At 42.4% G+C, this 27,022-nt stretch overlaps 1 protein-coding gene across 2 annotated transcripts in view; it reads left to right on the top strand.

Moving 5' to 3' along the window:
- The window catches only part of LOC108920701 (partitioning defective 3 homolog B-like), a 164,763-nt gene extending 140,193 nt beyond the window's left edge, over positions 1–24,570 (top strand). For both annotated transcript variants that reach the window (XM_018729654.2, XM_018729656.2), the window contains exons 22-23: positions 15,309–15,385; positions 22,534–24,570. In XM_018729654.2, the coding sequence (XP_018585170.1) occupies positions 15,309–15,385; positions 22,534–22,900 (444 nt within the window). In that variant the 3' untranslated portion in view covers positions 22,901–24,570. The remainder of the gene's footprint in view (positions 1–15,308; positions 15,386–22,533) is intronic.
- The last annotated feature ends 2,452 nt before the right edge of the window (positions 24,571–27,022 follow it).

Here is a 27,022-nt window from a genome sequence, read left to right as displayed (position 1 = left end):
GCTAACTCAGCTTTCAGCCCTGTGCACTCTGTCCTTTAGACATGTTTTACTGGGTTCCTGAAATCTAGGGCCAGCAATGTATTTCTCCCAATAAACAGTGCTAAATGTAAAATATTAAAAAGCCATTTCTTACTCTATTATTTTTTTAATGTTATTTTAAATTTCTAATATTACACTTAGTTTATTATTATTTTGTTTTAAATGTGTAATGTTCTGTCTTCATTATGGTGTGTTTTTTGTTGGAATATTGTTTTTCTAGTGTATGGAACAACATGGCGTGTCATGCTTACAGTATGTGTTCTGTTTCACTGCAATCTATCAGCACATGGTAAATAGTGACAGCAAGTGGATAAGCAAAGGGTGGGGAAATTCCTTGATGGCCAAAGATGGTTTTCACCTGCAGTACAAAAGCTTGACTTGTGGTAGTAGGTCTTGATGTGCTAAGGTTATTTCACTTCTTTAGGTTGTATTGTAGCCAGCACTTCATAAGAGTAGCACTGTGTGCTTCTGTTTCTAAGTGGAGACATGTTGGACCGGTGTTCCTTTTAATATGGTCTCAGACTAACCATTGCCTCTTAAAAGTACCTTACATTCTGTACTTAAACACAATTGTGTTTTTGATTTGGTCAGAGACTTTCATTTGCTGAGGCCCTAAAGTTTTTGTGATTTTAAATTTTGTGATTATTTTGAGGGCCTCTAACCTTGTCCTTACACGAGTGTATAACTTGACTCTGGGTTCTCAATGAGCTTGATATGGCATGTAGGTAATACTCCACAAGTAACTCTAGTTCAAGGGTCAGCTTCACTTTATGATTCTTGCCGTGGTCTTTTTTGTTCTGTGTGTCTGCCCTGAATCTCTGTTTTGTATTTGCTTGTTGTATCGCTTCACAAGTAAGAATTATCTCAATGTCTCCATCACAGCATGTTAATGTTGGTTATGGTGGTTATGGTAATGGTGGTGATATGTGAGATGTTCCACAAAGCACCAGCTGTGAAGTGAACAGTTTCACTCTGAGACCAAGAGTCATGGATGGACTATCATATGAGATCATTCCTAACTGGAACGGAGAAAGAAATGTTTTTTCCTGAGCAAGTCTACTTTGCACCTTCTCTTTCCTCATCCCAGAGTTGGAGCATTAAGCTGAACTCTTACTCATGGTGTGTCACAGAGACCTCAGGCAGTCAGGAGGAGTTGAAGTTATAAGTGGGACAATGAATGGCACAATGTCATTTCCTGCAACTGCGTAAGTGGCTTGCCACAGCTGTCCTGTGACTAACTGACCGGCCATCATCCTTTCCACCCTTCAGCTAGAGGCAGAGACGGCTGTGGTGAGACCAAAGCTCAAGGTTGTTTGAAAGAACTTGGAATTTAGACTCTGAGGCAGGCCTGCTGAATTTCTGGAAGCAGAATCTTTGCATGTGTTTGTCTGCAAGACATGACAAACAAGAACAAACCTGTGGTTCATGTGGGCTTTTATCAAAAATAACCTTTGCAGTGGCCTCACACTTCACACTGTAGTGTGGCTGCTTCAGCAGTCCAAGACACTGAATGAAACACTCCACTAATTTCATTAGGTTAATGTGGCATGTAGATATTGTATAATGAAAGTTAAAGTGTCAGAGAATCCATTTACGGAATGATAGTTCCTTTAATTTACAGAAATTGCTTGAACTTATAGATGTTTGTAATGTATGGGTAAATGTAAGTGGCTTACTGTACAAACTTCACACTAAGTCAGAAGCATCAGCTAAATGAAGAAATAGTAATAATATATAATTTATGTAATATTCTTTAATTACATGCCCTCAGTACTGCTGCATTGTAACTCAGTCCTGTAGATGTGAGCTGTTGTATTTTCACCCTGTTCTAGTTCTCTGCTACAGTGCAATACCAGCTCTCTGTGGTGGGTCACTTGGTTAGCCATGATCACAGGTATCCATAAGTGGCAGGTAATGTGGTGGTGTCAGGCAGCCTGTAAAATGCTATCTGAACTCCTCATAAACACTGCCACTGTGCAGTCAGTGAGTCTGCAACAGTCGATGCAGCAACCTGTTCAAGTGTCTAAGCAACACATTGAAAGTGTTGTATTTGTTTTTCTTCAAAACACATCTTTTTAACCTCCTTATTAATAAGCAGAAAGCAGATGAATCATGTAAATGGAAGAGAAAATGTGAAGTCACTGAGGCCTCTGGTGCATGTCTGGGAGGGGAGGTTCTTGGCATATCTGTAAGAATTAATCACTGCAGGAGGCAGGCAGACACGGCTCATGCATCTGTGGCGTCATGATGAAGAAGTTAGAGAAGAAAACACTTAGTACATGCACTGGCTGACCTGGTAGCCAGGCCCACAGTTGCCTCCCTCCCTGATGATGTTGCAAATGGATCAAGTAAATGGTGTTTTAATCTAAACGCCAGCAAGGGACTCTGAAATATGAGTAAATCAACCAGCGGACATCCCTACGAAAAAGAGATGAATTTAATGATTCAGGCCTTTGAATCATACAGATGGATTTGTGTGTTTATTTTATCTCCTCTTTTCCTCTCACTTCCCAAGACCTAGTGCAGCAATTGAAACATGGGGCGTCACCTGCCCCGTCTTTGACTGTGATGTAACCACGGTCTAAGGTAGGTCATAACCCCTCACTTTTCATTACAGCATTCAGGCCCCACTAATGGGCTCACAGCTAGAGCTCAGAGGACTGGAATCTGTCTGGGACCAGCCAGCCGGTGCTCATACTGACTGCCTGAAGGACCCTGTGAACTCTGACCCTAGACAGACATGAAGTAATCTTTACACTATCCCTGCCCATTATGAAATGACACAATTAGCTGCAGGCCCTCACCTTGTTCAAAGCCTGAGATCTAAAGGCTTTAACCAGCAGAGGAGGGTTAACAGTGAATCATCAGTGTGCCTTGACCCACCATAGTTACCTGGTGCAAACGATTATCGCATTAACAAAATGGGCTGCATGGTGGCACAGCGAATAGTGCTGCTGACTCACAGCGCCTGCGTGATGCGAGAGGACGTGGGTTCGATCCCCACTCGGTCTGTGTGACGTTTGCATGTTCTCCCCGTGTTTGCGTGGGTTTCCTGTGGGTGCTCCGATTTCCTCCCACGGTCCAAAGACATGCTATTCAGGTTCACCCATAGTGTGTGTGTGTTTGTGTTCCACTGATGTATGGACAAGTGACACATTGTGAGTAGTGTATCTAGCAGTGTAAGTCACCTTGGTACATAAGGTGTGTGGGCTGATAGCACTACATAGAGTTCATTGGAAGTCGCTTTGGAGAAAAGCAACTACTAAATGAATAAATGTAAATATAACACTATTTTGTTTGCCAGTTGAAAAGAAGGATATTTATGCCATACAGTAGCTGGAGCAAACCATTCTTTATGCAAATATCTATCAAACCAAAGAATGGATTAGTTGTGTCAGAAGTAGAGGCATGTGTACCAGGCCCAGCTGAAAACATAACCACCTACAGCGCATCAAACTGAGTGCCAGCACTGTAATTCCCCTTTAATGTACATAGATGTTGCAATTGCAGGAATTACACAGCCATTGTTGCCTTTTGTCAGGAGCACAAAATGGCTCTGCTTTTGTATCTGGGTAAAACCTGCTGGAAGGAAGCTCAATGTAGAAAGCTTTGGGTGTCTTTACTGTGCAAGTCCTCAGTACTGATTTACGATCATCCTTCAACCAGCAGAGACATGCATGGCATTCTTCTTTGCTGTTGTCCACTTTGTTTTTGTTGCTCTCAATGACTGTGACTGGTCTTTTTAGCAGGCTGGTGGTGTGCACTGTTGTTGTCTAGGTATTTATTGTTTGCATGTTGTGGTTGGTTTGTGTATTGTTATTGTCCTGTTTTCTCATGTTTGGCGCTGAACCATAACCAATTCCTCTGTGTTACACATAGTGGCAATAAAGTGTTCTGAGTTGTTCAGCAGTCCTGGTGGAGTTGTGACAGCCCTTTCTTCTTCATTATGAGAGCTCCACATTATTTCAGGACCTATACCAAAAAAGGTCCCTTCCGACCTTGTCTATTTCAATTTGTGAATGCTTCTTCAGTGCATAAGTAACACAGCTTTTATGTTGGGTGGTGTTGAAACAAAAAACATGCTGTCCTCTACAGTTGTTTCACATAACTATGATCTGTATTTTAAATATCATTTATCTTTTTTGAAATTAAACTTTGCACCTTATAGACTAGCATGTATTAGCTAAAAAGAATGACTTGAAGAAACATCTTCCTAGTTATCTCTTCTGTTGAAGGTCTGGATGCCACCCTAAAGGGTAGGTGGTCCCCCCAAACAGCAGATGTCCTTTCACACCCCTATAGATTTAATGCAGCAGGGGATCTGTGAGAAGTGAAGAGCTGGGCAGTGGGCCGGATTGGGAATGAAAGGGGAAACATTCACTATAAGCCTATTAGCATCAGATTAGCGTTAATGGGGTTACTGTGTGTGCCACAGTGCACGCAGTGTCCCTGTGGGCCCATTGCCGACATGGCACACCCTGCCACCGGGCAGGAGAGAGGAGGCCTGGACCCCTCAGACACAATTGTTTGACTTCCCTTAGAAGGCTCTAGTGCCCAGATGGGACTCGTACCACTTTAGACTAAGTTAATGCAATTAGCCTAGGCCACATGTTCCGGAGGCAAAAGCTTCTTGGTTCCGGTCCGCAATGCGTGAAATTCAGATTCTTTGATAGCTTTTGAAGACCCTGCCACAGAAACAGTATTTAAGCCTGCCAGCAGTGTGTACAGAGCAGTGAGACAGTATACTGCCCAGAATTCATCTGGGTTTGTGCAGCGCTTCAGAGGTCATGAATGTGAGCACTGGGGGTCAGGTGGGGGATAAGTTGATCAGATGACTGTCTGGGGAGGACTAGTGGGGGTGGTGAGTAGAGAAAAGAAAAGCCTGCGTTGAGGGATAATTACAGGGTTTTAATTTGATTACAGTCAGGGGTCGACCTCAGCTTCTGACAGGAGCACTCTTCATCCCTGGTGTAGAGTGCTCTCCCACTGAGGCCCTGTTCCTGATGCTCTCCCTGCATCGTGTCCAATGGAGGACAGCACAGTCCTGTGGTGTCTGGCTGCCACCTTAGCACCTAGTGACTATGATTACCTGTCAGTTTGCAAAAATTATTCAAAAATAAACCAGTAATAAAAGTCAGTGTAATTTATTAAGACTTCTATACGTCTTCTAAATTTTACCAAATCGTGTATATGTTTGTTGCAAAATATTCTCATTCAGACCGATTGCTCTTGTGTTTAGTAGAATAAAACTTATCATGCCAAATAAAAATAAATCCATTAATTGAAATTTGCTGTTGTCTGCCATGCAGTAATTAGCTGCTCTCTGATAGGAGGTATGTATCATGTTTTATCATTTTTCTGGTAATGTTTTCTGACTGTCACCTTCCTGTGATTTGGTTGCGTGTGTGGCTCCACAGCTCAATCTGGGTCGGACACCAGAACTCTTTCAGATCTCTTTGAGGGGGGCCGTACTCATTTACATTTATTCATTTAGCAGATGTACTTTGCTTCGGAGAACAAAACCTCAGAGAACAATACAATGCGTGTATTACTTCTACAGAAGAAGAAGCGTATACATGATTCCAGAGTACAGTTAATTTGTCACATTCCACCATATGAACTAGTATACATCACATGAATAGCTGCATAAAGGATTTTCCATTATTAAACATAAACACATGTTAATCATGCGCTTACAAGATCTTTTACCCCCATAAACCTCTGTATGCTCTACTTTGATGGATCTGGATGGTGATCATACATCTAAACACTGAGACATCAGACCCCCTCCTCTGTGACAGTGCTGTATGAGAACAGGGCCTTTGATCCACCCATCAATGTATTTGTATGTTAAATGACCATGCTGCTGAAACTTCATTACCTGGTTTGAATTTCAGACACTAGACCTTTTCCCACTTCTACTTGTGTATTCTGGATTGGCTTTGTGAGTTATGACTGGAAGCAGTATAGGATCTTCCTTGCTTTTGTTTTTCATTGTTGTTATTGGTTCAGAAATCCAGCCGCAGTAGTATCTGCTGTCATATGCTTCCTTACCTCAGCCCCCACTATCAGCTCCTATCGTAGTAATAAAGCATTGCTTATTTCTGCTTGTCCTCTGCAGCAATGGGAGACCCAGAAGACAGGCTCTTTTTCCCTCTGCCTCTCACCACATGTTTAATGGCTGCAGTGAAAACAGTCAGTGTTTGTTTAATGGGACGACACGCATGGCAGCATCCCACCCAGCTCGTTGTCCGTGTCCCTGGAGGAGATGAGGGGCTCTATTCCCCTCTAATGGACAGCATTATCACCCCAGAGAAGGAACGCTGGCCAGGGCTGATAACAGCCCCATATTGGACACTGCCAGGGAGGGCTGAAGTGTTGGGATGAGGGTGATCTTGTTATGAGTACAAAGTCTGTACTTCTACAACTGGTTCTGGGTTGGTCAGCCTCTGCACTGGGACTTCCTAAATACCCATATTTTCTGAATCATAACTACCCACCACAAGAGCAGTTACAGACATTTCATAAAGCAAAAGAAACTATTTAAATGTTTCATTCAAAATGCCAGTTGAAGAACTTGGAATATTTCAGGAGTTATTTTTTACCCCCATCTGTCTTTTATAGGGTTGAGCCAGTGTGGTTTTTTGTGTGGTGTACACCACCACAAATGAACCTCATCCATATCCTTTTGTACTATATTCAAAGTCTTTTCCACAGTATAATCTGGTTGGTGCCTTGTATGACTATGTCTGTACGTGTCTGCCTTTATGTGCCCTTAAGACACTATCAGTTTAAGGTGCACTAGGTCTGTGAGGCAGGAAAGAGGCTAGTGAAAAGAGAAAGCCAGTGCTATAGTCTCACATTACCATTTGTTGACAGGGCTGTGGCACTGCTCTCTTACTGCTTTAGGGCTGGCTATAGAGATTTCAGGAAAGGAAGAAAACAACATTAACATCAAGCTTTTGTTCTGTTAGATCAACTGCTCTGAGTTCAGTGTGCACAGCATGGTGCTAGCCTTAAGGCAAAATAGAATTTAAAACAAAAAAGAAGCATGCAGCAAAGATGTGTAAATGTTCAATATGTTACTAGATGTCATCTTCTATGAGTCACTCGACTGCTGAGGGAATGTGTCAACGTTTATATCTCATAGTGTTTATAAAAGCCACAGAAGTAGACTTAAAGCCTCCAACGTGTCTGCCTTGGATCTGAGCAGCTGCCCCATTTTATCCAGAACAGCAAATGGAGTTGCTCCACTCATCTCAAATATTTGATGTCAGGCTTAGGACCCTGTGTTGTTTTGTACTCTAGAACTAAATGAGATCTTGAGAGGCATAGTTGTAAGTTTAGGTCCCAAAATGTTGAATTCTGCATGAAAAAGTACGTGAAACATCAAGAAACCCTATGAACAGAAGGAAGCTTTTTCTCCTTTTCCTGAAGTGGAAGTGCTGGATGGGACAGAGTCCTAGTCTACTGCAGGTGCTTCAGCAGTTAAAGACAGCAGGTTCTCCAGACAGACCACTCCTTTAACCTCAACTAGCAGCCACACAATGAGCTCGGCTTGCTTATTAGATACTGATGACCTGACCCCGACTGCTAGTTGCACCCACTGACTTTGCCCTCCCCAGCTTTGTGCTAGCACTCACCAGACAGGATCAGGAGGTGGTTCCTCAATGTCTCATGGAAGTTACTTCCCAGTTGGTTCATGTCGTTCCACTACGGGGTTAAAGTGAGGTCACATTGTAGTCAGTATGGTACTGTAGGCTCTGTAGTTACATTTACATTTATTCATTTAGCAGATGCTTTTGTCCAAAGCGACGTACATCTCAGCAAAAGTACAATTTATGCATTACATTGAGAGAAGGAGACATAACTGCAGACATGAAAGTCTCAAGCAAACCTAATTTGTTCCCTATCACTTACTGCACCGAGGTTCATCGTTCAAGGAGGTGCATAAGACACAGGGTAGACAAATTCCGATACCCACACCAATTTTTTTTTTTTTTTTTTATTATTATTTATAAAGGTTGTATCTGGGGATGCTTCTGGAGTTACGATGTGTGAACAGTTACACCATAGATGAGCTGGAGAGATCTTGGGCGAAGTGAATCTGGAAAAGGTGGGTTTTCAGACCCTTCTTGAAAACAGACAGAGTTTCCGCAGTTCTGAGTGACAGGGGAAGGTCATTCCACCACAAGGGATCCAGAACCGGGAACCTCCGAACTTTGCCTTTCGTGCGCGGGACCACCAAGCGAGCAGAAGTAGATGAGCGAAGGGGCCTGGCTGGGGTGTACCGGTTGATCAAGTCCTGTAAATAGCCGGGGGCAGTTCTATTGATGCATTTGTACACAGTAACCAGGGTTTTGAATTTGATTCGGGCAGCTATAGGAAGTCAGTGCAGAGAGATGAATATAAGCGATACATGGGAGCACTTTGGCAAATCAAACACAACTCGTGCAGCAGCATTCTGTAGAAGCTGCAGAGGTTTGATGGCAGGATTAGCAGGAAGGCCACACAGAAGAGAGTTGCAGTAGTCCAGGCGGGAAGTCACCATGGCCTGGACAAGTAGTTGGGCGGAGTCAGTAGTGAGGTAGGGACGGATCCTACGAATATTATGCAGCTGTGCTGTGCTGTGTGTGTGGACTTGAATCTGATCTCTCACACACACCCGCACACAGAGAAGGAGATTACCACTGAATCCAGGCGTGATAGAAGTGGTCAGTTTTTCCCACCTGTAATTATAACTTTGCCTGATAACTATCCATGGGAGCTTGGGGTCTGTGGCTGGTTAGGGGCAATTAGAGGTATGCACTGTAGCACCAGGTTATAGCAACAGTACATCAAAGGGGCTAATGCCACCCAAAGAGCTCAGAAGCAGGAAGTGCCTTAAGTTCAGCCAAGAGTCTCTACTCCCCCTTCCTTCACCCAGCTTCCCCAAACTCTCCATCTTTCCTTAATATCAGTTGCTGTGACACCTTAATTGATTTATTGCTGTAAGTACAAAAGAAATTGGACACTTTCATAGAACACAAGTCAAATGAAAATGACCATTTAGAGGAATAAGGTCCCATTGTATCTCTGTTGTATGAAACTAATGACCCTCAAGTAACATGGTACAGACCTATGCTATAGCCCCCATTTATGTAGTATTCCTTATCTGGATCTCCTCACAATGTCTGAAAACTCACAGAACTTAAAAACCACTTATTCTCCACAGTGATAAAGTCACTCTATACATTTTAAAAGATGACATGTACCTTAACATTATGCTCTTAATTGCAGTGTATGTATATATCTGCCTGACAGTGCTCAGTCGCAACGACATGATAACTTGGAACAGTGAGGCGTTGAGAAATCTGTAAAGCAGTTAGTAGCGAGTTGTATTCTGGGTGCATTTACCTTGAGTGTCTGGTGCTGTGTAAAATAGAACATTGTTAGACCAATGCTGGTGAATAAAATCTGCACCACTGTCCGTATAACCCAATGATTCCTTCCAATATGCTCCATGAACACGTACCTTTAGGAAACACAAGATCTTGTGGATTGTTAAATGTAATATAATAGAAGAAGGAAGAAGGTAGACGGTTCTTGCCTGGAGGTGTGTTTTTCCTAGCAATCACCCGATTGTGGGGGACAAATGAGTGTTCCTTCCACGCATTACATCATGAGCTCTGCCTGAAACTAAATAATCCAGATCAATTCCTATGTATTTCATTTGTGTTAAAGTATTCTGTGAAAGTTTTTTTTTTTTTTTTTTTTTTTTTTTTTTTATTATTATTATTTATAATTATTAATATTATTATTTTAACTCTAATGAACCTGTTACAAAAGAAATGGTAAAAAGAACTGGTACAAAGTATGAAATCCAGGCACAAGTGGGACCACACGACCACCCTCTTTAAAGAACTTTTAGATTTTGGACATGCTGAAAAAATCACAGGAGTGTGAGATTACTTTCGCCATCCTGTCACGTCTAGATTGCCTGTACTTTTTTTAAAAACCTACAATTTGTCCTTCAAAGCCTTGGAAGGATGGTTGATAGAGAGCCTGAGAAGGGATGTGGGGGTAGAAGGGGGCGATAATTTCTTTAAGTCAAGGCCACTCCAATAGACTTTCATCACAGAGTTACCCTTCTTAGAAGTTCCTCCTAAGGATTACAGGAACAAAGGAAGTTGAATTCCTGGGAAGTGTAGGAAGTCATTGACTTTGAGAGTAACACTGCCCTGATTTTTCTTATTTATTTCATTTATTATTCTGTTTCACAAGCTTTAGTTTAAGAATATAATCACATGAAAGGAGATACAAAGGGGTGAGGTCATTTAGTCAATACCACTCACACGGCTGCTTGTTGAAAGCCAGTTCAGAGATAACATTTAAAATCTGTTTGGGAAAGGAAGCCTTTAAAGTAAAAGCCAGTGAGGAAACTATACTTTGTTTTATTGTTCAGGGAGCATAAGTAAATAAGGTCAGCATGTTCCTTCACATTGACCTTCATCCTTGTTGATTGCTCAAATATGGGTGAACAGCATACAGCACCTCTGATTATCCTTTCTAATTAGTTTGGTTATGTAGCAGGAGTGTTTGACATTTTGAACGTTGACTTTGAATTTAGAGGCTAGATTTTTCTGACTGCATTAATGTAAAAAGCGTGTTTTGCATCTGCAGTGAACTCTTATAAAGATGTCAAATTCTGAGTAATTAAAATTCTAAGATCCAAGTTGCTGAAGCCCGAACAGCATTGAAACATCCCTTAGGTTTTATGTAACTAACTCCGGCTGGTAAAATTAGAACTGGGGGAAATATGCAATGTTAGTTGAAAAATGCCAATAATTACGTAAAAGGGCGCTTTCTTCTGCATATAGCACTATGTGTTCTGTTTCTTCCAGTGTGCCATCAGTGTAGATGGGTCACATGGGACATCTACTGCCCCTTAGTCTGAGTTCTGCCTGTGACCTGGAGGTCCACAGACAGAGTCCTGGGTCCTCACATTGCGTGGAGCTCTGTGAGACCAGGCGCAGCTTGCGGCATGGCTGCTGCCGATGCCTCCGGTCTCCCTCCAACTGCGCTCTATCCCCAATTAAAATCAATGGAACTTCATTAAAGGAAATTATAAAAAATTAAAGCTATCAGAGGAATCTCGCCGGTGCTTGCCAAGCGTCTTTTGGCCGTCCCGGCAGCTGCCAGCAGGAGACATGTTCAGAGCCAGTTGGTGGGGCTTTGTCGCAGGCCTCCGCTTAATTAGCATTGGAGATGGATCATGCTCAAGAATGGGAGCAATTACGGCACTGAAAAGGGAGGCGCTGGGAGATGGAGGGCTCGGTGCATGCGCTTGTTTTTCATGGCTTTGTTTTAATAAAGCAATCTGTGATGCTTGAGGTCAGAACCCCCTCCAGTAGTGCTTGGGGTTATTGTATGTGTTGTGTGGGGCTGAGGAGCCAGGGTGGTGGGGAGGTGGTAAGGGAAAGGAACTTGTGTCTTCTGGAATGCAAGCTGTGTGAAAAGGACAGCTGCGTTGCTGTTGCATTCTGAATCCATGTCATTCTGCTGCTAGGGCTGTTAAACAGGCCTGGGGCTTCGGGAATTCTGTAGTGGGGCTTTTGTGTCATCGGAGCACTGCCTTTGTTGGGCCAGGTGCTGCTTTTTTCTGAGGTTCTGTATAAAGGCCAATCATCTTCATACATCTCTCTGTGTAAGTGCAAGTAAGAGGCTCGGGGGGAGCAGGAGGAAATGCAGGTCAGAAAATGAGAATAAAATCATAAGGCACATGAATGGTACAACCTGTCTCCTTTGTACCATAAATAGCCCACCACATGTGGGATATTGCAGGCCAGTGCATTCTTTTGAAAACATTCTAGTTTGATTTGAACTTTGAGTTTGAGTTTGCATTGAGACACTGCATCTGTGCACGTGTCGTCTCTTTTCTGTCTTTTATGTATGTGTCCATGTGGGTGAAGGTGGATGCACATGCACACATATGCAGAGACACTCTTTAACAAGCCCCACCTCAAGGAGTGTTGGGAGTAGTAGGAGTGATTAAGGGTAAAATGGATGGTACCAGCCATTAATGCCTATGTCCAGAACACTCTTATTATCATGAGGCTGCTCCTGGCAGGCCACAGGGGCTATTATGGCCAGATTGTTTTCTGAATTTGAGGGTTTTCTTTCACTGCTACGTGCTGGGACATAGTCTCCTTCAAACCTATTCACATTAACTGTCAGTTAAGTAAAAACCTCTTAAAGGATTAATTTTTCATGCATTTAGATCTTCAAATCTCAATTGAGAAATGTTAGTCTGGAATGCAATGAAATTGTGCACAGAGGATTGCCATATTTTTTTTGTCAAAATAATGGACACAGCACGTTGCGTGTTTAAGTTCGACCCCGTGTAGCACAATTCTAAATTTAGTGCTTAACACTAGGCCTCTGATTTCACATACTATGAAAAATCCGGGATGTTCTGCTGGAGCTGCCATTTTCAGTACAGTTAGTTTCACAGACATCAAACAGCTTTACGTGTTATTAGCATTATTTCCTTTTCAACATATTTTAAACTGCTTTCTGTAATCCCTGTGCCGACATGTAACTCACTCTGTTTTACGAGTACAGTTCCTGATGGATTAAAGAAGGCCATTAATCAGCACTGATATTAATAAGAGCCCAGGTCTCATGTATGTCAGAGCCGCACAGCTCTTTAAATATTACCTGCCAGGAAAGAACTTTGCATATTTCCAGTCCCTGCTTCCACTGGTACTTCTTCTGCTGGCTTTTCACTCAATTATAAGCTTCTGCACGCAACACTCCTTGCATATTGAGCCTCTGTCAACTCCTCCTTTCAGCCCACTTGCATGCCACTTTTATAAATCATCATCGCCAAAGTGGTCACACTCTCTTGAAGAGCAGGTGGGTGGATGGAAAAGCCTTCATTAAGATGCAAGAGGAGGGAAAGGTATCCTCCTGGAAGAAGCAGTCGGTCAGGGTGTCTGTCTCATGCGGCCAAATTACTTTTCTCTCACCTCTCTCCTATGCTCGTGTGGCATGAAATGATTTTCTTTGCTTGAAAGATATGAGCCTGCTGACCCCACCTCGCTCTCCATTTGTTGGGAGGGCTGGGTGAAATCAGGCAGTTCTGGGGATAACCTGCTGTCCAAATTCAAGGCTCCCTCACTTAGGGAACGAGATTTCCATCAAAGCCCAAGATTTGGTGGGGCGCAGATGGAAGGATTTCATAATCATCTCTCAGAGCAGAAGGGTCTCGCAGAGTGCTCGGTGCAGAACTTGTGTCCGGTGGGCTTTAATCGCTCTGAGGTTATATGGTGTCCTGCAGCAAAGCACTCTGGGGTCTCATTAGGCTTTTTTACGGTCCATGGATTGGCTAAGTGGCTAGAAAGAGAGCTGTGCCCATTCTCCAGATCAGAGCTGCATCCGCCAGCCAGAACCTGTCCTAATGCTTTACTTCTCTCTTTCAGCTGCTCTTGTCATTCATACAACTCAGGGGATACAGCTATTGGTGCATGTTTCTGGATATTTCCCCCTGAGATTTGCTCATACTGACTAGGACTCAAGTGAATCTCAGGCCATAAGCCCATTGTTAAAATTAAACAAAGAAGTACCATGGCCTTCAAAAGGAACAATAAAATGACAATGTAAGGTAGCTGTGGTGTCCTTGTTCAGAATTATTCCGTCTGTTTAACTTACATTTTTCTTTTGTTTCTGAGTTTTGTTGCAACTCTTAATACAGCTAAAAAATTTGCTTGCGTTGTTTTAATATTAAAGGTATCACTTGGATATTTTTAATAATTGAGGTTATTTGCAGGTCCGCATAATACCAGATACTGTGCTAAGATATAGTATTGTTTGAATTTTTTTTTTTTGGTGCAAGTATGCAAAATGGGTCCTTGATGAATTATTGAAGCCCTCTACCGACTGATGATCTGTAATGTGCCACTTTACCATTTCCTGTCAGTTTGATTGTGCTTTGAATACCCATGTTATTATTAAGTGAACACTTTCATTGCCAAGTGCAAAGATGAACCAAGACTCTACTGTTGTGAAATCATGTCTACATAACAAGTAGGGTTCAAGGAAGAATGCGAATATTCCTAGTCTACTCATGAAGAGATGGTGATTAGATTCTGTGCTATAATTAAGCTATGCAGAAAGGTTCACCCTGAATATACTCATTTATACGATATTAACATTTAACAAGTGCCATTTCCTTCCCCGCGTGTTTAGACAACTTAAGTCAATTCCTGGGTTGCTGCGCTGATGAAGATATTTGTTTTCCATCTTGACTTTACTGAACGTGGCCAGTGAATACATGAACTAAAATGAATAACACTTCTATACTTAGTGCAAGATACTGGAACCCAGGGTGAACTGGCTGCATCACAACTTCATTCACTTCTATCTCTTCATCCTCTGTTGCACAGCAACATGTGTTTCCAGCTGTAGGGTAGTATTTAAGGACATAGCATTAAAGTGAATGGCAATGTTTCAAGTTTTGGAGCACCTTTCTGTAGTGTCTTAGTGGATGGTGCTTAACCATGGTCCAGTGAAGTACCCAGCTATATAAGAACAAAACTGAAAATCAGTTTGGATAAAAGCATCAGAGAAGCAATGAAGCACTCATAGTATGTCTTCTCACAAATCATGATCTGCAGATACTCCCTATCTTAGATGTCCTCCTTGTGTTTTACTCCCAATAACCTGTCTACTAGCAGATGCCTTTGCTGCCAGAAAAATGTCACCATAAACTCAGAGATAAGCTTGTTTCTTCCATTACATTCTGATTAAAGAAATAACCAGATAAGTTTCAAACTTCTGTCTGCTTCAGGGAAGTGTTACCATGGTGAGAAGCTATAGCCAGTGCCCACAATGTCCAGCATATCCAGACAGGTAGCTCAGGGCTTATACTGAAGGCTCATTTTGAGATCACCTGACCATAAGTAGTGACTGGTTACTGTGGGTCACCCTGTGAAAGAGAGAAGACCCATTTGCCTGAGTCTATTGGAAACCAGTCGGTCCCTGCTTTTTCCAGTTGTGAATTTACATTTATTCATTTAGCTGACACTTTTCTCCAAAACAACTTACAATGTTAAGGTTACAGTTGTCACAAGCTTACAATTATTTACCCATTTATGCAGCTGTGTAATTTTACTGCAGCAATTTAGGGTAGGTACCTTGCTCAAGGGTACTACAGCTGGAGGTGGGGATCAAACCTGTGACCTTTGGATCCAAAGGCAGTAGCTCTAACCACTACATTCTGTCAATAGATGCCAGCAAGAGGGCCTGACATTCGGATGGCACCCCGCTATGAGGACGTGGAACGCCAGTATGCCTCACTTCCCAGGTAAGTCCATCTCCAGTCAAGTCTGTACCTGTGACCAAGTGTTTAATGGGAGCAAAAGAGGAGACAGGAAACCAAGAGGGACAGTAATCCTATTTAAAGCTTATAATTATACCTGGAGTGCTCACATCTACAGGTCCTCTCACCCTTGCAGTTCACCTGATTTCCTTTTTGGAAACAAGGAACTTCAGGAGACAGGGAGGTGCTCAACTGGAGAGGTGCACAAGTCCAGTGCGCACTGCACAGCAAACCTTTGCCTGCAGGACAGGAAAACTAAGCAAAAGTCTTGAACATTATCGAGTCTTTGAACGTAAGCAGACCATGGGTTTCTGGATGACTAAATAAGCAGCTGTTAAAGAAATGGAAGACTGTGGAGAGTGTTGGCAAGTATGGAAGGGGTAACATCCAGGAGGCTTGGATCTTGCATCCGTGATTGAGAGAACTGAGAATGCAGTGTGTTGAGAACATGCAAAATATACATTTTTACTACATTCCAAAATAACTATATTCTCTAAAGAGTGATTTATCCCCTTTGTACTTTGACTTCTGATATCTGGCTTTTGTATAATATGGCTCTTCGAGTCATGTTTTGCATTACTTAGCATCAATGCTGCTTTGTGCTGAGGTCGCACCACATGTGATCTGAAAAATACAGTTCTTAATGCTGAACTTTGTGTGAAACCCCTATTTGGGGTCCTTATTGAGACCTATTTCCTTTCAAATTACTTCAATGCTTTATTTCCACTCCATTACATTACCATGTTCCTCCTCCGCAGCAGACGTCCCAGACCTTATGCACACTGACTTGGAGCACCATGCACCCTGGTAATCATTCCCACCCTGCCTTGAGCAAGAACCTCATTTTGGACTGATGGTCCCTCAGCTGCCACAAAGCCCTTCTGGACCCTTGGTGGCTATGCTGATGTTGGGGGCGGGGGCACCATATGCATCCAATTAGGGTGATTACTGAAATATGGCTGAGAGTTGTACCCAGTGTAGCTCAACTCTGGGTTATTCAATCAGAAGAGTCCATAACCCTCTCCTACAGATTATTGGATTATCAGGCTGAGTCAAAGTTGTGCACAATGTGGACAAGCCCTCATTTCCTTGCTATGAGTGCTAATGGAGTGATTAATCTGCAGATGGCGGCGTCTGCATCTTGTGAAAGAGCTTCATTCTCTTCTTCATCCCCTTGTCCTTTCATCCGCACTGTTGCTATATAGTGAGTGCAGTTGTGCTACAGCATTTCAATCTTTTTAAAGTCTGACTGTTTTTGTTATAAATGTTGAACACCCCCATTCTATTCTCTTTCCCTAAGAGAAAACATAAGACCTGCTGGTGAGGTCCTGTATGTGAGTGCAAGGTAGGATCAGGACTGTGAATACCCTCTACTGAGGTCACCATAGAATCACCAGCACAGAATCTACAATTTTTCTACTAGATAACTCTAGAAACCATGTCCTACATGAGCAATAGCGATAGCATCATTCTCCATGACACTGCGGATAGGCTGAAATAGTCTTCCTTTTTTTAAGGAAAAAAAAAAAGAATTTTTGAAATTGGAGAAGTGAAAACTGGTGTGGGTGGCCCAGTTCAGTGGTGGGCTGTGGAGGTCAAGTGTAGTTCATACCTCATGGTTGGTTAGATACAGGCAGATTCTTCAGATTGACCACTTTGCTTCATAGACGTGTGTGTGTGTGTGTGTGTGTGTGTGTGTGTGTGTATATATATACACGCACACACATACACACACTTGCACTGATGCACTAATGCTTCATATATTTTTAAAAATTATATATGTATATATGTATGTGTTTGTATATATATTTTTTATTTTAAATATATGTAGCTTTAGTGCAGTTTTTAGCATCTTTTCTCGTTTTTGCCCAGCTGTCCATTTCAAATGATTGTAGAACAAAGGTACATAATGGAAACTGGAACACAGAAATGAGTAATTGAGAAGACTAAATGACTGTCAACCCCAGTATGTTACACTGTCTGCTTGTGAACGAGGATCCCCAGATCGGTGTTCTTTCTTCACCTTTGTTTGTGAACATTCAAAAGTATACACCAGTGCGTACACATATTTGCAGCCAAACACTTACATATATTGTGTATTCTGATACACACACCTTCATAGTTCCACTTGCAAATATATGTACTCATAGCTGTAACATTGCACTAGTTTAAACTGCTTACCCCAGTTCTATATATGTACTTACACACTGGAATTCTTAGTGCTTACTGTCTCTAGTGTGTCCCCTGAGGCAGGGAATTGGGTGATAGTGTTTCATTATGGTAGCCACTTGCCTTTCTAGTACAAGTATCTGTCCTGAAATTGGAAAGCTGTGAGTTTGCACCTTGACAAAGTCTCTGTGGAGCAGCCCAGCTGTTCCGGTTTCTGACCCGGTGTCAGGTAGGCTCGCATTTCCCTGCATGTGCAACAAGCCACACGGTTTCTCACTGGTTGTGAAATAGGACCCCTGTGCAAGCTAGCTCACAGTCTCTCACACACTCTGACATACTCTTCTGACACACACCCATCTACAATCCAATGTGCCATCTCTTAAAGGTCTCAGGCATTCTAACAGTCAAATGGGATTATGATTCTGATTTTGATTCTGATTTGAAGTCGTAGGACAGGCATTGTCGACACGTCTTTGATTAGAATAAGACTCATTTGACACTCTCACCTCCATGCTCATGTGAGATGGTATCAAAGGTATACAATCGTTTACAAAGCAGTGAGACTTCAGGACCTTCTGACCTCCTCAAGGCTCAAGTTGCAGGTCTAACAGAACTGTTGCTTGACACTTTTGCCCAGTATTTCCAGGAGTATGGTCTGACAATATTTCCTTTTTTGCTTCTTACTCCTCTCCTTGTAGGCTTTTTCTACTTATTTGGACAAACAACAAGACTGACATCATCATGCATAGTGCAAGCTACATCCTGCTGGATGACCTGTTGTAGACTATATTAATGTTGTGGTGACTTTGTGTATGTATGTCAGTGCTGTTATTCATTTTGTGTGAACTCATTGGACAGATTCACATCCTTGTGTCATCCAGGCCCTTGCAGTGTCATCTTTGTCCTAAAGACCATAAAGAAAAAATCCAAGACTTAAACTTCCATTATTCTTAGAAATTGTCTGTGAAACATCATTCAAGTGTAAAAGATGGTTTATATTTAATGAGATCTGAAAGGTAGTCACCGTGGTCTTTGAGTAGTAGCATCATGAAGGTCTGCATATCATCATTTTATTGTTTATTTAGCAGACACTTCTCCAACAACTTCCAGTGAACTCTATGTAGTGTTATCAGCCCACACACCTTATTCACTGTGGTGAATACTGCTAGATACTGATGAATACTGCTACACTGCTAGATATACTACTTACAATGTGTCACTCATCCATACAGCCACACTCTGTCACTCGCACACTGTGGGTGAACCTGAACAGCATGTCTTTGGACTGTGGGAGGAAACCCACGCAGACACAGGGAGAACATGCAAACTCCACACAGGCTGATCAGGGATCGAACCCACGTCCTTTCGTGCCACCCAGGCACTGTGAGACAGCAGTACTACTCACTGTGCCACTCTGCCGCCCATGTGATGATTAAGGGCAGATGGTAGATCCTTTTAGAAGAATCAAAGAATTACCAGTGATGAGATGTAATAAAGCCAACTACAAGTAGTTGGCTCAGGAGCCACATGTTTTTGAGCCCAACCCAGCTGTTCAGTAGGGTGACAGAGACAGGGAGAGCTGTTTGTGGGAAGCTAAACTTATCTGTCAGAGAAGTGGCACCAAGCATTCACACATGCAGGTGCACTCTGGGACATTGGTGCTCCTGGAATTTGAGTGCCAGCAGTGGTAGTGCAACTCTCTGTTGCAGGAGGTTTGCCCAGTGGGTGTGCATCACACCATACCTATGTTGTTTACATCCAACGTCTCAGGTTTGATAGATGGCACGGCTGTTTTTCTTTTCATCATTTCTCACTTTACCTTTATTGCTCTTTTGTTGTGGTTTCTGTTTTGCTTCAAATAAATAAAGTGTTATTTTGCAGTAACTTTATTACAGGGGAATGGAGATGAGGTAATGAAATCTAATTTCAGGAAGCGGAACTTCGTTAGCTCAAGTTTCATACATTCTAAACTGCATCGTCGAGCCCTGGCTGATGAAAGACCGTCTCGTGGTTTCTTCCACTAAGACTTTAATTTTTTCCCTTTCAAATTAGATTTTTATTTATTCATTTCTTTTATTTATAACAAAGTCATTCTTTTTTCATAAAACTACTTTGAAAAACTTTACCTAGAGAAGAAACAAAGGTAACAAGACTTTGCTTCCTGTCAATTACAGGATTGCCACAAATAAAATATGAACATGCATTCCATCCTTAATTTTAGACTGCTTTTTAGATGCTTGCATTAGCAACTGTAAACACCTCATTCTAAAATGTTTGTAATGGGTAGGCTTTTAATGACAGCTGTTATACGTCCTGGTCAAACATTAGCAGGGACCCATTCACAATGATGCCCATTAACAACCTGAAAATGGTCAGGTGCTCACATCTGGCTATTGGATGGACACAGTCATTAAGAGCCCCTGTGAAGTCCACACATGGGTTTGTACAAGAGACCTATAGGTCCTGTTGTATAGATAACGCATGTAAATACTTATCATTTCCACTGGGAATGCTCCATTATAGCTTGTGCACACTGATTTTGATCAATTTTAGTATTATTTTGAGAAACATTCATTTTTGATAACTTTATGGAAGCAAATACGTATGTTTGAAATGTGTATGACATCACGTAGTTTTTGAAGAGGAGTGGGTTTGTGTTCATTACATTGTTTAATAATGGAAAGCCTTTCTGAAGCTACATGTGCTGGTTCATATGGTGAAATGTGACCGTATCCAAATCTCCTGTTAATGTGATGCACACATTGTATTTTTTTCTGAGATGTACCACTTTGGAGAAAAGTGTCTGTTAAATGAAGAACTCTACTACATGAAAAGTAGCTCAGCCTAAATTACTTATTTTATCAATCTATGCTTGAACGTTTCTTGTTTTTTTACTACATTTATTCGTTTAGCTGATGCTTTTCTCCAAAGCAATTTACAGGGTTAAGGTTACAATTATTTACCTATTTATACAGCTGTGTAATTTTACTAGAGCATTTTTTTTAGGGTAAGTACCTTGCTCAAGGGTACTACAGCCGGAGGTGAGGCTCAAACCTGCGACCTTTGGGTCCAAAGGCAGTAGCGCTAACCATTACGCTACCAGCTGTTCTTTTTTTTCTACTTTGTGGGGGAAAAGTTGTTTCAATGTTTTCATAGCATTGACACGATTGTTTGGATGCTGTCACTCCTACAGCTGTTGCTGGATGTTTGGTAAGGGAGATATGGATGGTAGAGGGCAGTTAACAGATGTCCCTTCTCCTTTCTTTGGCAGATGTAGAAAGCCTCATTGACTGCACTTGTGGAATTTGTCCTTGTCTCAAGAAGGCAACATATTTAAAATGTAGTTTTAAAACCATGCATATCAAGAGTTTGAGATGTTTGAAATGCACTTTCTGGATCAATACAGAAACCAGAACAGTACAAAAATGGCAAAAAGAGTTGCAGGGGTTCACCCTTATGTCTCTAACCCACTACGCATACAGTCTGTACATGTGCTCTTCAGAACAGGGAATTTGTACAGTGCACCCCCCACTGTGGTCTACCAGAGGGGTTGGGATTGAGTTTTCATCATAGTTTTCCGTTTTCAGTCTGCACATTTAGCCACTTGACCACAGAACACCTCACACACATTAGACCTCACCCACTGCTCTAGCATACTGTCTCCTAAAGGTTACTTGGTTTAATTTCTTTAATGACCTGAAGTCTTTGCAGTCTTCAGATGCATAATACTGCTTATTAATTCTCACTGTAAACAAACTTAGCAATGGTCTGCAGTAAGAGGTGGAGCTAATTTCCTGGAGATCGCACCATTGTTTGTGGTTAACCACAAGATGTCTGTTCAGGGCCAGGTATGCTCTGTGTGTGGGGCTCTGTGCTGTGAGCCTGCTGTGGTAATGGTGTTTGTGTCCTTCATCTGTCCCTGAACTCCTTTTATCTGTGCTTTGGGATGGGGTGACATCACAGGGACCTTGGCCAGTCGTCCATCAAATGACAGACAAGTTGCCCCCAGCGGCCCTCGCTCAAACAGCAAGTGTTCCGCCATTTGGGTGGTCGAGGCTACACGTGATTTAGCCGCATTCTGCTCATGTTTGGGATGCTTTTGTTCTCTTGCCTCAAGCTTCAGAAGTAGTCCAATTGACAGTCAGCGTGAAGGCTTTGGAGCTCATAAGTGTGTGGGACTGTATAAGGGCAACATCACACCCAAAGCTATAGTGCTCATTTATCTACTAAACATAGCAGGAGACATAGTAACGACATTTGTATCTTGTCCCGAACTTGTGTCTGTCTGTTAGCCAGTTATTTTAGAAAGTCAGTCGCTCTTCCCTTTCCTTGCTCATAGACAAGCGCTTTGCATTTGGCCAGAGTGACAATTGAGGCATGGAACATTCTCTTCTCTGGCTCAGGCACGCTTTTGGGTTGTATATGGTCTTTATGCAAGCCACACCCATTCTGCTGAGCCAGAGGAAGAGCCACTCTCTTACCATGTTTTAGGGGAAGGGCATTGCAACTGGCAGTGCAGCTGGTATTCAGTATTTGGTGTGAGTCACCCAATCCGGGAGCCCAGCATGTAAGATGGAAGGATCCAGATTGCACGACCAATCTCAAGGAGTGCTGAGTTATGGCTCTACACGACTCAAGTTACCAGGGAGATCAGTCGTAATGGCTCACTCAGGGGAGATGGAGATTGAGATGGCAATGAAGAGCGAACTTTTTTCGTGCTCTCTCCTGGACTGGTGGTGCATCAACCAGTATTTGCCGCAACAGCGCCATATTAGTCTCCATGCAGACAGCTGAGCTGCTCATTAATGTGTATCATTGCACTTGCTTTGTAGCTTTTGCCCAAAACACTGTTGGCCCTGTAGCACCCATTAAGACCCTGTTAGACAACAAGCATCATTCCTCCACAAGGAAAACTGGAATATACTACCCCTCTCCTTAACTGTGCATTTATTTTTCTGTCACAGACGTGGCCTTGCAGACCCAAGTGATTACCCATTACCATTGCGTACTGGACACAGGGAACCTGCAAACTACTCCAGCCCACAGCCCAGCGTCCCTGGCTATGGCCCTCAGGATCACTACCCCCGTGGTCCAGAACACAGAGGCATCGACTCCCGGCAACCTGACCCCGGGTTTTATGCACCTCCGCCACAAACGAGGGGTCCATTCCGACAGGATGTCCCACCGTCTCCAACCCTCCCACTCCGGGCACCCCGCTACGACACTGTGAACCGCAGCGGGTACCGCACTGGCAGCCCGGAGCGCTATGGCTATATGGAGGAACCCCAGGGCGACCCCAGACAGAAGAACCCCATGACTGCAGCGGTGTAGGAGACTGCTGCCCATTCTCTGAGACAGGAACACAGCTGAGCTCAAAGGCTCATACACATAATCCATAAAGCTGAACACATCCTTCTGTGGGTGTGTTCATATGTACTGTACACACAAACTGTATGTAATATCACATTAAGTAGACTAAGCGACTCTGCCATATTGTCTGGGTTTAACTTCCTTGGTTTTTTTTTTTATTGCCAGTGGGTTTTATACAGTGACAGTTTCTTACTGTCTGACAGCAATACTATTGTAAATTTCCTAGAAACCTCTAATTGATTGTCTCTACTGAATCTGTGTTATGGATGCATTTGGAGGGAAAATTTGAATGCTGACCCCTGAAGTTGAATGTCTGTGAGAACTAGGTGTTGACTCTTGTCTCTTTCTCCTTTCTTCTGGACAGCAAAGGCAGCAAGTTTTACAGCCCATACCACTGCACTACGCTAGGCATTCCAAGTGGTCCAATGCTGGCACGTCTGGCTATTCCGTCAGAGCTTTGTAGCCTAGGTCCTGCTTTTTTTGGGGTGACTCCCAAGGGCCTGGCCTACAATGCATGATCATTGTCCTTATTCCTGTCACTTTGACGCCTAATGAATTCTAATGAAGGTAGCTCACTTTGCTCTCAAAAACCATGTTGCTCACATTTAATGACTGGAAGAGCAGTTAGACTGATAGTAATCAGTTTTTAAATTTTAATTCTTTTGTCTATGGTAAGCAGTAGAAAATGATGAAATCCTACCACATTTGACAAATATCTTGACCTTGTAGCATACTGGGGGGACAGTAAGGTGTGACCATCAGAGGTAGCAGCCACTCAGCTGAAGTCCTTTCACATGCAGAGCTGCATGGATGGCCCATGTAGGATACTCGACTTCCTGGCTGCTTCGCTGTCCTAGTTGCTCCAGGAAAGACTGGCCCTGGTCTCCCTGCTGTTGGGTTTACACTCGTCCCTCTTGGTGTGTCATTTGGGAAGGATAGGCTTTTGTGGCTCACCCACATGAGCTCGACACATTCAAAGAGCTGTTCTGTTCTTACTGCAACTGTGCCTTTATATATCTTTTCAAATGTGTATTAAGAATGTGATGTGTATATCTTTAAAGGGTCATCTGTCATGTATTGCTGTCCTGCTAGGAGCGCAGAAACCAAGATGTGAAAGTATACTCCAGAGCTGCCTCTTAGACATGCTAGAGCTGAAGGAACAAAGGACACTTGTCATATGACAGAACCTAGCTATAAACATTTTTTTTTTTCTCTCTTTCCTTTTGCTTGGATATAGGGTTTCCTTGCTGTGACTACAAGACCACTTTGATATTGTCTAACCATTAATAAGCATATTATTTTTCAGTTATGTTTTGTATCACTGTTATGCTAAATATACAATTTAACGGTCAGTTACCTTGAGCTTTCTTATCTTGAATGTAGGACTTTTATCCCTCATCTATTCTCAGTTTGGCTAATCTAAATCAAAGTTTGATGTAATGTGGGAAAATCATTAAGAATTTTAACATTTTAATTTATCAAAATGAGCATACATTTAACCTTTGTGATATCAGATTAGCGCTAATCTCACATTTTAATAATTATCTTTAACAATTAAGATGTAGCGATATGTACTGACATGATTATGGTCTGAAGGAAATGTGGCTGATCAGAAAATTAAAACCATTATGCCAAGCTTTATGTGTTTAATTACCTGACTGGACAGATCCAACTCCTATATGTTCTGGGAGGAGGTAGAGGTCACAGTTTTCACCCCAACTCTCAAGGAGTGTTGTCACTAACCCTTTCAGGTTTGCTTTTTAGTAATTGTACAAGAAAATGTTTTTGCAAAATATTTCTCACATGCACTGATTTACACAGCTTTGTCCATATCTAATTGGAAGTCATTAATACTGTGTACCACATCATTTTCCTGACAGATTTGAACCTACAACTCCCTCTTGACCAGACCAGTTCCAAATGCTCCACTTTCCACTTGTTCAGAAACAGGGTCCACTGTATTAGTTGTTGATATTGGTTCCAGAATTTGTTCTAAATGAGCAGCCGCCCACTTGTTTTTTCCTGAGCACGTCAGCTGGGGCTTCCAGTGGATTGAACAGCGATGGTGCCTGTGTAGCTAATTCACGACACAGATGTTCGTTACTGTATTTTGTCATTATTCAGTTGCTGAATAGCAAACAGAGCCTTTAGAGAGGGTCAGGAATATATTAAGATCAAATAATATTCTACTTCCTGTCCTTTTGATGCCCATATTAACTTTCCGAAAAAGGACTGAACCTTGGAAGGGTATTGTTGAGTGCTGGCTTTCATAGCTCCAGAATGCATTAGTCTTGGGGTGGGAGGAGTTTAAGGGAAGGGGTTCATTTTGCCCCAAGGCTTTAATAATTTTCTGAGAGGCAACATTATAATTTCTAGCTTTCAGCTCACGCCAAAGTAATTTAAGAGGCATAGTTATTCAAATGTGCTTTTAGAATAAATTTCCATTATTATTGACAAGAACTAACACTGGACACTTTCATTGTTACCATAGCTTTTCATCTACTAACAGTTATGTTTTTAGCACAAACAGGAACATTCTGAGGCTATTTGCTTCTCAGCCACTCATTATGGGTCACAGCCTAGTTTCACAAGGAATGCATTTCCTTTTACTGTTAAGATTTTCTGAGAGAATAACTGCAGATGCTTCCAAAGATAGAGAGAAAGCAGCTGCTTAATGGTCTATTAAAGTGTCTGCTGATATGTTTTTGTGGCAGGTGTTCACCCCAGGTCTTGTGATGACTTGTAATGATGCGTGCGGCTCGCTTTTCCTCATAAGATGATGAGCAGTTGTCTGAAGGTGTGCAGTCGCAGCAGTGCCCAGTGTAGAGGGTGTTTGGTCACAGCAGTTTCTGAGGATGTTAATCCAACACAGAGGTTCTTCACCTTCTCTAGGCCACAGATCCCTTTAACAGGCTGATAAACATTAAAATAAAGTCCATAAATAAATTCAAAAGATCGCACACAGTTTATTGTACTGAGACTTGATTACCTTCTCATAGACTTATGTCACTGGCAGTAGTAGCATAGTAATATTTGTCTTTTATTTTTCAACACTTATTTAGTTTTATTTTCAATGCAAGTCTGTTCTTTACAGACCCAGAGGAAGTTATCCACTGATACCCCAAGTTAAGAACCTCTGGTGCACGGACAGTGCCCAGTATTTGAGGATGATTGATGCAATAGCACTGTCCAGTGTCTGAGGGCATCCCGTGAGGCCCAAGTCCCTACATACAGTACTCTGTGCTTTACTGTGAGAGGGGGACTTGCATTTTGTTCTTTCCTGTGCTTTATGTTCTTTAAGATAATAATGAGGATAGAGACCGCAGTAGCCTTTATGAGGCCCTAATGGGAATTGGGCTCTAGATCCTCAAGTCCCCAGAGTCTTCTGTGCCACCAGTCGTATCAGCTGCTCCTGTTTCCTCGACACATTGCTGCCAGCTTGTCTCAGCATGAACACACCATCGGCGTCTCTGTGGGGTTCTTCATCTGGCCCCTTTATTCCTCTTCATTGTGGATTGTTTCGTGCCTGTTGCAGTCTGGAGTGACCCACATGCCACCAGTACAGTCTATCATCCACTTCCCGACTGCTTCTGCATCTCCATACTACTTCCCTTTGTCCAATTTTTTCACTATTTATTGAGTATCCAAATGATAAAACTGCCACTGCTGATTATTATAATTATTTTTAAGAATGTGTGCATTTAACATATTTCCTCTCAATAGTATTGACTGTGTAACACAGAAAATTAATATCTCATTGAAGATGATATTCCCTACATTAATCATTATCATTACATGTCTCTGCACAGTATGAAGATGAAGTTGTTTAGAAATAGTCTCCAACTTGCACAGTGTAGCCAATCGGATGCGTTTAGAAGGATGCGGTCTTGATGCAGTGGCCCTGTGGGATCCTCTCTGATCGTTCTTCTATCATTCATTGTCGTCATCATCTTCTTCTTCAGGTCCCGTGGAGGGCTGAGACCTTCTCAAGTAAGCATGAGCTCACAGCAGAAACCCTGTGACCAGGCACTGCAGGGTTCTATGTTCCAGATGAGCAGCATATTAAAAAGCATTTGGACCCCA

Source organism: Scleropages formosus, chromosome 12, assembly GCF_900964775.1.
Source record: "Scleropages formosus chromosome 12, fSclFor1.1, whole genome shotgun sequence".
NCBI lineage: Eukaryota > Metazoa > Chordata > Actinopteri > Osteoglossiformes > Osteoglossidae > Scleropages > Scleropages formosus.
The sequence above is the reverse complement of the archived record's forward strand: the minus strand, read 5'-3'. Positions and strand labels throughout refer to the sequence as shown.